Raw genomic sequence first — 14,221 nt, 5'->3', positions numbered from 1 at the left:
GTTCCTTCAGCACCTAGCACATTAAACAACTCAGTATGTAAAAATCGTGGACATCAGTCCCAACAGTGCTTCAGGTCTCATAAAAATACTCTTTGTGAAAGTTTCCATTCAACCTAGTTACTGACCCCCAAACCTCTGAGCAAACGCAAGCGACCTCTAACCTGGCTGTGATAGTCAGCTGCTGCCATCACTCTACATACACGGAGTGTGTGTGTGTGTATACACCATCTACATGCAGGCTGCCAGAGTCTCAGTCTTCTCTCGCAGCCCTAGCTGGACTAACTAGCACTCTAGGCATTGGAGCTCATTATATTTTACATGAACAATACCCAGCTCAGCTTGGCTAGATGACACCAGTGGCATTACTAAAATAGCATGGCAGGAAGCGCAATGCACAGCCATCCATTTCATCGAATAAAAGTTAATTTTGATGAACTAAGGAATTTTTCCATTAGCGTTAAGAAAGGCCTGAGACGCTGACCTCTGAAAATGCACACAGTACAAGATGAATTCAGCATTCGTTGTATTTTTAAAAGATTGAATTTAGTGCGCTAGGTGTTTAGTACTGTAAAAGTCTTTATCACTGAGCCATTATCTCACAAGACCAGCCAATAGAACGTCTTGAAACATATGCTCTTCCCTTTTAACGAGGTCTCCCCTGTCAGGAGAGTGCAGACAGAGTGCTGGAACAAGTAAACGCTAACTGATGGGTAACGTAGCAACAGCATTCTTCTCCAACAAAAGGTTGTCAGCACAGCTGCTCTGCATGCTGAAGATGCCACGACACAGACCAACACAAAGCACTGAGCACTAAACCTCTGTGTGTAAAAGCCACTTTATGACACGACTGTCCTCTATTTGGGCACAACAGCCAAGGTGGTAAATGTAATTAATTATTAGGGGCCTGAAAAGCAGGTTTAAACAAGGTAGTTAAAGCATCAAATGTATTCTATACACTCTAAAAAAAATGCTGGGTTGTTTTAACCCAAATGTTGGAATTTGTACATTTTTAAATGACATTTTTAACACAATGGTTGGCTTTGTCCATATTTTACCCAAATTTTGGTTAAAATAGCCCATCATTTTTTTACGGAGTAGAATTTGCGCTGGGGAATTTGTGTGTAAATTAAAAACAAAAAGCAGGTTCATATATATATATATATATATATATATATATATATATATATATATATATGAACCTGCTTTTATATATATATATATATATATATATATATATATATATATATATATATATATATATATATATACATATTTTAATATATACACACACAACATTTTCCATGCCTTGAGTGAAAATGTAAGAGGTGGTCTAAGGAAGAGAAGGTTAAATTAAACATTTTTTGTCTTATCTATATATAAAAAAGTGCAATTAAAAACTCTACATCTGTATTTAGGGTATATATATATCTACTACTCACACACAGTAGAAAACAGTCGGTTTAATATTTAAACTGATTTTTAGATGTTTTTAATCTGGTAAACAAAGAAAAAAGTTATTTCTTTCAGAAGTTGGTGCCATATCGCCCTCATGTGGTTCATAGTATGAAATGATTCAGTTCTCTAGCTTTCACAGCCGCAGAAAGGAACAAAAGGCAAACTACCTTTAAAACTTCAGTGAGACAGAAGACACATCGTTATGGATTTCATTTAGAAGACGAAGTACATGTGTGTTTGTGTGTGGTGTAAAGCAAGATCTCTACTGGTCCAATGTGACCCAAAAATACTAAATGCAACATTTAATTTTGCATAGTTATAGCAAAATAAGGTTTTTAAAAGGTAGGTGAAAATACTTCCTAACACTCACTGGCATCCAAGCCTATGAATCCAGTTCAACATTTCACCTGCGCATATGTATTATAGTAAAAAAATAAATAAATATATATATATATATATATATATATATATATATATATATATATATATATATATATATATATATATATATATATATATATATATATATATATTTGCCAAATGTTAGATCACAGTTTCTGCTATTGTTCACGCAGTTACACTTTTAATTTTTCCAATTCAGCGTGAGGCATGTTAAAAAGTTTATGATAAAATTAACACAAAACCACCAAAATTGATTTATGATGATTTTTTTTATCAATACTCATATTTTAATACTAATACTAATAATATCTTAGTATTCCAACAAAAAATCTATAACCATTTCCACAAAAAAATATGCAGCACAAGTGCTTTCACATTTGATAATAAGAAATCAGCATATTAGTATGATTTTTGATGTCACGTGACACTTAAGACTAAAGTATTTTAAATTATAATAATGTCACAATATTACCATCATTACTGTATTTCTGAGCAAGTAAATGCAGCCTTTGTGAACATCAAAGACTTTTTTCAAACCCCTAACGTTTGACCGATAGTTATAGAACCTTGTGCTCAAAACTATTTTGTTACACAGTTGGGTCAACAACTGATCTAAAATCTGGTCCCTAAAGCAAAACCAATTGAGAACCACTGTTGTTGAGAATATGGCTGTCTAGAGAATGTGTGTGAGATAAAAGGTGGGCGGAGCACAGCAATGCAACCATTGAACAGAGAAGAAACACATTTTCAAGCCAACTGGGCCATGACCTAGAACGGAGTAAACATAGACAAGTGAGGGGATTTGAGAGTAAATATGACATTACCCCACGAGCCATATTATCTCTTGTCAGGATTAGAAGAAAAGATCAGATTCCAAATGCTTTTTTCTTGATCTTTTCCCTCTCGTTTGTAATTCACTTGCTTACTTTTGTCTTTTCATCTCATCTCCCAAATGCTTTTCCAGTCAAGAACCAGATTAAATGCTCCTCCGTTCTCAGTGTATATCACTCCTGCCCCATAATCCCAGAATGTGTGGTCACACGTGTTTTACAATAGCCTTCTGCAAGGTCATACCACTGAAATATCATTTTTGAAGCTAGCAATAAATGTCTGTTTATTTAATGGCATTAGGAAGGAGATTGACACTAAATACACCTCAGATGTGCTTGAATGTGGCACAAGTCCTTTAAAATTTGATATTAACCTGAGAGTAGCATTTAAAAGGGCATTCAGCTCATTTTGGACAAATACTAGCTCTACCTTTCAAGTTGCCACACCATTGGATAAAGCTGTGCTGTAACCATGACAACAGTGCCAGACAGTCCAGAGACTATAGGACAAAGTTTAACCCAAACAGAGTGAAACATATTCATAATACACCTAATGTTCCAGCCATTGTCTCAAATGACCAGAGATTGTTATTATGGAAAATTACTTCCTATCCCTGTATTAATTCAGTTCTGTCTGATAGTAAATGGCCTAAAATAGTTTTACTCTAGGGAATGACAAGAATGTGTGGCAGCCGCATATAATTAGGTTTGTGTGTGCATTGTATTTTTAAGAAGGGTTCAAGTATTTTATCATAAAAATCTTATATATATATATATATATCTCTATATCTATATATATATATCTATATATATATCTATATATATATATATATATATATATATATATATATATATATATATATATATACCAAAGATTATAGGACAATGTTTAACCCAAACAGAGTGAAACATATTCAAAATATGATTTCAGGGAGATGATGAATGGCAATTCCATATGGGAATTTGAGATGCACCCAAGCGATGTCTGGGGTTTTTAATAGGTTTAAATGAGAGAGATGTTTATGTGTGGTTATTATAGGGGGCAGGGAGATTAGTGTTTAGGCCGCTAAAGGAGGACTGTGTGTGTGTGTGCATGTGTATATGAGGAAGAGGGCAACTCATAGCACTGAGATTGTGTCGGGTAAATATAGTCTTTGGGAAGCCACACGTTCTGCACAAGCTTTTAAAAAAGGCCTCAGGAATTTACATCTGTGTGTTATTCCTGACTGTTCTTGCCTTTACCAGAAAACTCTCTCTCCATATAAACTCCACCCGCTCAACCTCCAGTGTTAAGTCCACTCCGAAAGCCAATGACACTCAAAAAGCCTCATCACACTCATATTCTCATCAGTGCTCTACAGCAATATACAGTGAGGAAAATAAGTATTTGAACACCCTGCTATTTTGCAAGTTCTCCCACTTGGAAATCATGGAGGGGTCTGAAATTGTCATCATATGGTCCATGTCCACTGTGAGAGACATAATCTAAAAAATATAAAAAAATCCAGAAATCACAATATATGATTTTTTAACTATTTATTTGTATGATACAGCTGCAAATAAGTATTTGAACACCTGTCTATCAGCTAGAATTCTGACCCTCAAAGACCTGTTAGTCTGCCTTTAAAATGTCCACCTCCACTCCATTTATTAACCTAAATTAGATGCACCTGTTTGAGGTTGTTAGCTGCATAAGGACACCTGTCCACCCCATACAATCAGTAAGAATCCAACTACTAACATGGCCATGACCAAAGAGCTGTCCACAGAGCCAGCCCAAGCCTTCATGGGGCCCTAAGCAGAATTTTATTTGGGGCCCCTCGGTTCCGATTGACTATTGTCAGTTCTTGATAATAACCGCACACCCATTATCAACTTTGTTAGTTGTAGATGTTTTGCTTACATCATGTCTGTCTGTCATGTTTTTACCCTTATACGGTTTTTAACTGTAACAGTAGCAAATCCACAAGAGTGCTCAGGTGTTCATTTGTACTTTAATATTCAAACTCTTACAGTACAGTTCAGACTGGGATATGTACAATTCATTTTTTTTTTTTAAAGAAGTCTCTTATGCTAAACATGCTCACATTTTTTACCCCAGGATCCTTTGATGAATAGAAAGTTCAAAAGAACAGCATTTATCTAAAATAGAAAGCTTTCAAAGAATCATAAAAAAGATTTTCACACAACTGTTTTCAACATGATAATAAAAAAAATAATGTTTCTTGAGTAGCAAATCATCATGAGAATGATTTGTGAAGGATCATGTGATACTGAAGACTGGTGTAATAATGCTGAAAAGTCAGCTTTGATTACAGGAACACATTACAATTTACTTGATATTCATATCACATATGAATATCATATTTATATCATATAATATCTCATAGAAAACAGCTATTTTAAATTGCAATAATAGTTCACTATATAACTGTTTACACTGTATTTTTGATCAAATAAATGCAGCCTTGGTGAGCATAAGAGACTTCTTTTAAAAAAAGAATTGTTGGTGGATTTCTTTCAAGCATTAAACAGAGCTTTTATTTTGGCGGAAACACGGAAAAAGACATTAGTACTTCAATTTGTTGACAACAACATATTATAATTCATTCTAATTACAAATTTGGGAAGGCTTTTTGGGAAAAACTTTTGCATTCACCTCGTGGGGTCTCAATGGTCTTAAGAAAGGTGAGAAATCAGTCCAGAGAAATCAGGCTCTGTAAGAAGCATATCAAGGTTCTGGTGTGGGCTGGCCATTCTTTGGACCTAAACTCAATAGACAATCTTTGGAGGGAGCTCAAACTCTGTGTTTCTCAGCGACAGGCCAGAAACCTGACTGATCTAGAGAAGATCTGTGTGGAGGAGTGGGCCAAAATCCCTCCTGCAGTGTGTGCAAACCTGGTGAAAAACTACAGGAAACCTGACCTCTGTACCTCTGTAATTGTGGACTCTCTCACAGTGGACATGTACCTACGATGACAATTTCAGACCCCTCCATGATTTCTAAGGGTGTGTTCACACTTGTAGTTCTTTTAGTTTGGTTCATTTGGACCAGACCAAAAAACAAAAACAAAACATATAGTCCTGGTCCGCTTAGCGTTCACACTGGTATTTTTAACAGCGGACCTAAAGTTACCGAACCAAAGGCACAGGGAGACGATCGCAACCTGATTGGTCGGCTTACATGACGAAGGAGTTTGCTTACCGAACATGCAAAACAATGCTGTGTGCTGGATTAAACACGATCATTTTATGCGCGTACATATGGCATTATTTTTACCCGCTGAGAACTCATGAAGAGCTCATAAAATGTTCAGAACATCCAAAACAGCAGCAGGATTTCCTCTGTTGTATGTAGAAAAGAGACGGCCGTCTCTTACGTAAAAGAGACGGCAATTCTGTCGTCTGGGAAACACAGGTCCTTTGATAAGAAGAACCAGGTTTGCTTTTTGTGCGTTTTTCTCACTGTACATCTTCTACATTTCCTTTTACTTTCCAATGACAAAAAATATCCCTTTAATAGTACCAAAACTTATATTTAGATTGAATTTGAATTGAAAGTGAAGAAACAGGATCACAGCTTACACACATAGAACTGGTTAAAAGTTTGGACACTCCTGAATTAATTTTCATTTCAATCATTTTCTCAAAACATATTTGATCTAAAGCTTGTTTTGAAGATAAATATTAATATATTATTAATACATATTGAATAATAAACATGAAACTTTATACATAACTTAAATGTTCAGTTTTAACAGAAATAGGAAGGAAAACGGGCAGAAAAAATTGTTATAATAAAAAGCTAAAATATAAAAGACCTGTTTATACCAGTGTTTTACTGATCGGATAGCTATCTGATTTGTTAAAATGGCTCCATTTACACTTGGTCTCATAAATATGTCTCTGCAATTAGATATATCGGATCTTCAATTCCCACGCAAAAGCAACATGAGTTGCATTTTATTTATCATCAGCTAATTTCAAGATCAAATACCTCAATAGGAGAGAGAGCGGCATCAGCATTTTGAAGATGATTTCGTTTCACTATTTTTGTTGAAGATGATTCTGTTGAGAGTCTGCGACTTACTTTCAGTTTCATTTGCAGCAGTTTGATTGTTCAAGAGATACAGTAGCACTATCATATAGCCTATAACACGCTCTCAAGTTTACTTTTTTTTAAATGTGGTTTTAAACTTTGCTTAAAACCACATTAAAACATTGATAGTGTGAAATATTGTTTAAAGTTAAAATATTATAAAATGTATAATTATATAATTATAACACAATATATATTTTTTTAGAATTCTAGGTTTGATGAAAATAAAGCTTTCATTTGCATTTATTTGAAAAAGAAATGTTCAGTAACATTGTAAATGCCTCTACTGTATCTTTTGATCAATTTAATTTTTCTTTTTAAATCTAACTGGCCCCAAACTTTTAAACAGTAGTGTACCTCTGTTTAGTTATTTCATAGTTTGATGATAAAACTAGTACAAAAATGATTAAAACTTTCTTGACAGGTACAGTAAACATGCACTCTCAGACATACCAGCCTCTCCATTTCCTGTTCGCGCATCCTTTCTTCTCTCTGCCAGCGATGGTACTCCAGTAGGTCTTCCTCTTTGTCGCTGACCTCTGAAATGCTGTTTTTGCGTTCCCGTGTGCGCGTCGGGACCTGCCGAGGCTCCCTGGAGTTCTTTCTCTGGTTACGGGGACTAGTGAGAGGAGACGCCCCTGTCTGAGAACCAAGAGCTGAAGTGAGACCACCGTTCTGCTTTCCGCCAGGCTGGTCCTTCAAAAGAGCTGATACAGGAGATGGACTTCTGGCATGCAATCTCACATTTCCTGCTTCTTCCTCTGCTGTGGTTCGTCGTTGGAGACGAGGGCTCTCTGGTACAGTCCGGCCACGAGAGGTCAAAGGAACACCCGGTAGAGCTCCAGGGAGAACAGGCACCCCGACGACACCTTTGCGTGATGCAGAGGGACTGAGAGGAGGAAGATGACGCATGCTAGACGGTTCTATGCCACGGTGGGATGACTGGGGACTGTCTGGAGGAAGGAGTGCACGAGAATGGGAATGAAGACCAGAAGAATTTTCTTGGATTGATGAGCCAACACTGGATCTAGGGCTAGATGATGCCGGTGAGGACGAGGAGGTGAGTCTGGCATTCATCGGTCTGCTTAAATCTCCAGATGCAAATGATAATGATGAAGAGGAGGAACCATGGGCCAGGTGTGGATTCTCACCTCTACGGTTTGCCACAGGGCTTGAGGGGGTTTCATTTAAGGCTTTTTGAATCCTGGGACTTTCTTGATCTTTTTGTCCCCCGTTAAAAATGCTTGCCTTGGATGCAAAAGTGCGTGGTTGTGGCACCGGGGCCTGGGCGGTGTGGGTATAGCTGGTGGAACGGGTATTAGAGGAATCCAAACAAGCCCCTGGACTGCCAACCACAGAGGAGGTAGAGAGGGTGGAGAAAGGAGGACTGGTATTTTCATAGCTGGAGCTTACCGACAAAGCACCCGGACTGGTTGGAGGGGAGACAAGACTGTGGCTTCCCCCATTGAGCATGGCAGACTGTGAAATGGGGTGGCGGCCTTTTTTACAGTGCTCAGATGAGGAAGTCTGGCCTTCACCCATAGACAGAGAATTCATAATGTCTTGAAGGTCCTTTTCAATAGAGCGCACAAGAGTGCCATGTCCAGGACGAGGTCGCTCATTCACAGGAAGATGGTTTCCATTGAGCTGCCCATGGGTTTCTGTGGAGAATAAAGAACATCAGTTGATGATCTAAAATATTAATATACCGTATTTCCTCAAATAAAAGCCTGTAGTCAATTAAACGGCGGGCCTCTGATAGTGGCCGGGGACGTGGTCAGCACGAACAAATAAAGGCCGGTCTCAAATAAAGGCCAGGGGAAAAGGTGTGGATAATCCTAAATGCCGTTAATTTTATGTGCATTCAAATTCATTGTAGTGTTCATTAGGGTTGAGCCGTGACGGCTGACCGACATCACGATGGAGCGAAATCATCCTGATGCCACGCACCTTGATGCAACGTCTGTGAAAATGCCGTGTAAAGGCTTGTTTATACTTTCGCCTGTCTCCGCGGCACGAACCTCCGCTGACTGCGCGCGCTCCTCCCCAAACGGACGAGGCGTTTACTTGACCCGCTCGCCCTTGTGCTATTCTTTGAAACGACAGAGGGCAACTCGGAGTAATTGTTCTATAAACCAACAGGAAAAATTATAGAGAAAAAGTGGGCTAATGTACACAGGTGATGATATGTATTTTAGTAAATTTTACCAAAAACCACACCACAAAAGAATCGTGTAAAACTCAATAAACCTTGGCTTGATATTATTAGCCTACTTGTGACATGAGAACAAAATATGCACTAAATTAAATTAATTTCACTAACCTTTAGTGTCATCATTTATTTATTTATTTGATTAAACATGGATCTTTATTTAAAATGGCTTATTTCTGCTTTTGTAGGCTCATTCAGTAAATATAAGCACCTAATGTGCAAACTGTGGGCCGGTGTGATGAGACGTCATGCTCGGCTAAATTCGCCGAGAACTCGTTCATCTTTGGATGCGGAGCTGCGCGTGGAGTTACAAAAAATGTGTATTATGTTGTTGTATGGTGATATTTTTGCAAATGTTTCTTAAATAAATCAATGATATTTGTCCACTGGAACGATCACTTTAAATTAAAAACGGTTTACTTAAAGTAGTTATATTTTAAACAGATGGAATTAGAAATACAGGCCTGCCCCTTATAAAAGCCTGCTTCAAATAAAAGCCGGTTCCCATCAGCAGTTCAGGTAAATAAAGGCCCCGGTCTTTATTTGAGGAATTACGGTATATCAATGTTGAAGTCTCATACACAATATAGACCAGGATAACAAACTTTGATATATATATAAAAAATGCAGTTTAAATGGGTCAGGAATAATTAATTTTTCTTCAAAAAATATTTAAGTGTATTAATTTATATTTTTATAAGGTTAAAACTCACTGTGAAATGTTTTACCCTCACTTTAACCTCAAATTTATTTTAAATTATTTTGTATTTTTTTATTTGTTTGTTCGTTCTTTTTACCCTTATCCCAGATCCATGCTTTCAATCTTAAACTTTAAAAATCCGGTTATGAATTACTGCATTTTAAAAGATATTATGATCTAAACAAACAAAAACAAAAAAAATCAGGTATCCATCTCTCACAGCAATCTTGTAATCATATGTCTATATTTTAAACAGCCAGAATAACCATATTTTACTCATACCACTTGTGCTCTACACCCATGCAGGACATGGCTGGGCACAATGCATACAAACACACATCTCCCCCTCTCTTACACATATTTCACTCATACCACTTGTGGTCTACTACACCCATGCAGGACATGGCTGGGCATAATGCATACAAACACACACCTCCCCCTCTCTTACACATACGCTCAACTGGGTGTGTCTCTTAGCCTAAACAGTCTGCGGATGGCAGGAATCCCACCCTCAGCCCAAAGGTCAGAGCAGACAGAGGAGAATAGAGCCTGAATTACGGCATGACTCATTCTGGGCACTCAGGACCAGCTGAACGCACTCAGTTCTTTTCAATCTTTGCAGCCAGGGCCACCAGTCCACTAACCACGCAATAAACATGTTATTTTAGAGCTGTGGCACAGTAGGGAGAACATGTGCTCACATCACATAAGGGAAGTGACCCTTTTAAGGAAACATGTCATTTTATTTTGAAATACACAAGAAGAAATAGTTGTTACTGTAATTTTACCAATCAAACATGTAGTTCTTGAGAAATTTGGGGTAATAGACTTATACTGTGTCCAGCAATCAGATATTTTAGTTATCAAAATCTATACTTGCCAATTTCTATATTTGCCAAAAAGTATAGACTAGTATCCTTACATCAGATCAAAGATGTTTACAGTCCTGAATGAAAGACATTTATGGTCATTGAGATAAACAATTATGCACTAGGTAGTTACACCCACAATGGCCTCAAAACAATGTCATTGGGTCCCGTTTTCTTTAAATGTTCAATTTGGTGTTCAAGGATTTTAAACTAACAGGGTCAATGCCAGGGTCTCTCAACAGGGGCTTTCCAGCAGCTGACACAGTGCCTGCGGCAATTCAAATTCCCATTCTTTTCAAAGAAGTTCTCTTCCGATGATCTCCCTTCCTGGTTTCTGAGCTATTTGAAATTAGTCAGTGTTGAATGAGCAAGAGCAGTGTTTAAAATGAGCAAAGATAGAGTTAGAATTTTCTCTAATAACATGGATATTAAATAGGCAGGATAAGGCCAAGTTATTTTAGGCAGATTTATGTCACCTGAGCAGTGTCTGGAGCTTGTTATAATTATCTAGGGTACAATGCCTCTCTGTGCCGCTTTTGCTATAACGTTTAGTAATTAAATCAATGAAACGCATACCATTATTTGCAAATTTGCTCTTCAGAGTGCCTTCAGCGACTTTAACTCCCCACAGCACAGTATCCAGAGCAGTTCTTACTACCTGATTTTAGGTCAGTGTAATTTTGCTTCTGCATATATACCTGAATGGTTCTTGTAAGTACTGGTAAATCCAGGGCTTCCACCTGGCATCAAACTTTTCATCCTGAGGGCCTCCTCTGGGTGGTTAAAGCGGAAGAAGGAAGACTGGCCAAAACACAGCATACACCCTGAGAAAAAGAAGCATGTGTGCCAGAAGTTGACAATAATATGACAACAAAATAAAAAAAAGAATTAAAGACTGAACTATATCACCAATAGTTTTTAAAAGTATAAAATCCCTAACATGGAACATGTCATAATTTTTGTAAAAAAAATATAGTGCTTATAAGTCAGCAGACATTTTCTGTGAATTTTTTTCACCAATTTTATCGGGTGGAGATGCCAGCCCCATAATCAACAACCCTGAATGGAGCAGAGGCATTTTATGCTTCCCAACTGCTAAAATTGTTATAGTATCTTCATTAATATGACTTTACTCTTTCAAGGTAATCGAGAGCATCTGAATGAAACAAAACAAGGGTGTGGATGAAACAGTTAGGCCAAACAAAAAGCAATCAGTACAATTCATACATGCAGGGTTTGTCTGGTCTGAATCCATGTTCTTCTTTACATGCTTTATTGAAACTCATATCACGGCTTATCTTGCCATAAGGAGTTCAAACTTCAAAGAAATAGATTAAACTGAGTTTGTCTATTCGTAGGAAACGAATATATATCTCCTATACACATACCGCAACACATTATATTACCATGTCCTCTCCCTTTATTAAATTGCTCTGATTAATGGGGCAGAGGGATCAATGCAGAGTCTGTCAAAATGCCAGTGAATTATGACCCAGACTTCCATTTCATAATGAACATTGGCACGGAAAGCACAGAGAGAATATAAGATCAGTATGACTCATTGCTGACTTACAGTAGAGGAGAGAGGATATGACATGCAACACTGACATGAGCTTCACTGAATGTCATGCCGTTATTCAACAGAAAATTCAGACCCTCTTTTAAATTGCTAACCTCTGTACCTATATCACTATATCTTTGTTTCTGAATTGTCCGTTTTTTCTAAATGAAATAGCTTTCCCTATTATAATGTCAAAGCTGAACCTATAGTGTCCATATATTTTTCCACGTATGGGCACATACATGATGGAAAACAAGATGTAGCCACATATTTAAGAAAGGACAGACTGTAATATTTTAAGAATCAAACACTTTCTTCAATTCAGCACTAAACTGGGGTCCATTAATCTCATTATCAGTGGTGGTTGCAGGTCATCCTGAGCATTCACTCAGAAAAATAAGTATATAAATATATAACTGCACTTTCTAAAATTGTGGTACAGACACATTGAATTAGGTCAAAGCACTGATGACAGATTATACCTCTATATACACAACTAAACGACTAAACAATCCCACAGACATATGGCACAAGGGGGCATCAGAGGGGTCGGGCTGGGCATAATGGGATCAGAAAAGGGTTTATAGAAATCAAGAAGAAAGGACAGGTCATTAGATAGCCTACATCAGAAAATATATATATTGCAGTGCTGTTTTATGATCATAATATTATAAGTCACATAAAAAGGCTGACGTAGTTTTAATGCGCTTTGATAGCGTTCTCGAGAAAGTGCACGAAAGCTAGTCTAATAGCAGAAGTGTGAGGAGGACATTCAATAATAATTCAGTTATTTCTATAATAACTTTCTATTCAGTAGGCTACACATTACTGAGTGAAAATAAAAGTTATAGCCTACAATACGTCACGAATCTACTAACAAGGCTATTGCAAGGATTGGCTATACTGTATTTAACAAAGTCAGACAGTTAGACACTACGGGTTTAGTAAACGGTGTTGGCTGGTTAATAATCGACTATTTTGGAGTAACTTATGCTCTGCAGTTTTCCAGGCAGATAATTTGTAAATTATTGAAGATAAAGCAATTTCACTTACCAGGTTTGGGAAACGAAATCAAACTTATGTCCACTCTATTGGAAAACGCATGAGGAACAGCGGACAGTAGCGTGGAGCTCTCGCGCGTCGCGTGAAGTAAAGAGCGCTGAGCGCGTGTCTGCCCACAGCTTTTGTAATGTAAATGTCAAGCGCAACGACAGTGCGTTCGCTCACTGACTTCTATTACAACACAAAACAGCACAGCTGTCACCTGCCCGACTGTCATCGCCAGCCCAAAGAAAACGGACAAGCAGTTAATAGCCTACAAAAGTGTCCGACATCCGGGGAATTTACTTTCCTGTGGCGAAACTCTGGACTTGCTCAAACGGTAGGCTACAAGTTGCTTAAAATGCAACAGTAAATTACTGAGAAAGACAGGCATTGATTCTGTTCAGGACAATAGACGCTTCATTAAGACACATGTATTGGAAGTCGCATGGGTGGCACGTTGGACAGCTGTCCTCGACTCCTCGCGCCGGCTGTCTCAAGTTATTGTCATGCACAGATCGCGAACAGGGGGGAGGACTGCAAATAAGCCTATCTGGATCACTATCTCTTGATCACTAACGGTCGAAATGGTAATAGGTAAATCGGGCTACACTTGGCTAAACGTCAAAAAGAAATGCTTAGGTCAGGTGTCTCATATAAAGGCTTGAAATACGCTTTAATAGCCTACATATTTGTTAGCTATGTATTGTTAATACGGTGAAACATATTTAGATATATTCTGAGAATGCAAATCAGCAAAATATCTAATTTCTCTGTAGAATCCCACTTTCCCGATGTGATAGAATGAATACAGAACGTGTTTCAAGAGTGCCTGAAATAGCCCAACAGAGTAGGGCAAGGTCAAGATCTTCAAATGGAAGTTCAAACAAAGCTCATCATTATCATCATGCAATTTCCTGGACCCCTGTATTACATAAATACACATTGATTCCAAAGTGGACAACCTTAAATAGTTTCAAAGAGTAGAGTGAGGTCAAGTTTTTCAAAGGGATATTTAACAGACTCTTAACATTACTAACATCAAAGTGATT

The 14,221-nt window shown here is 37.6% G+C and overlaps 1 protein-coding gene across 11 annotated transcripts in view; it reads right to left on the bottom strand.

Annotated features, from left to right (window-relative positions):
• The window catches only part of phldb1a (pleckstrin homology-like domain, family B, member 1a), a 49,648-nt gene that overhangs the window by 19,662 nt on the left and 15,765 nt on the right, over positions 1-14,221 (bottom strand). For 10 of the 11 annotated variants that reach the window (XM_067438812.1, XM_067438813.1, XM_067438811.1 and 7 more), the window contains exons 5-6: positions 11,266-11,391; positions 7,240-8,447 (exon numbers count right to left, since the gene is read on the bottom strand). In XM_067438812.1, the coding sequence (XP_067294913.1) occupies positions 7,240-8,447; positions 11,266-11,391 (1,334 nt within the window). Of the gene's footprint in view, positions 1-7,239; positions 8,448-11,265; positions 11,392-13,181; positions 13,408-14,221 lie in introns of those variants that run through there. The other variant, XM_067438818.1, reaches the window with a different exon arrangement.

This window comes from Pseudorasbora parva, chromosome 3 (genome assembly GCF_024679245.1).
Source record: "Pseudorasbora parva isolate DD20220531a chromosome 3, ASM2467924v1, whole genome shotgun sequence".
In the NCBI taxonomy this organism is placed as follows: Eukaryota; Metazoa; Chordata; class Actinopteri; order Cypriniformes; family Gobionidae; genus Pseudorasbora; species Pseudorasbora parva.
Note: the sequence above shows the minus strand (reverse complement) of the source record. Positions and strands in the feature narration are given on the sequence as shown.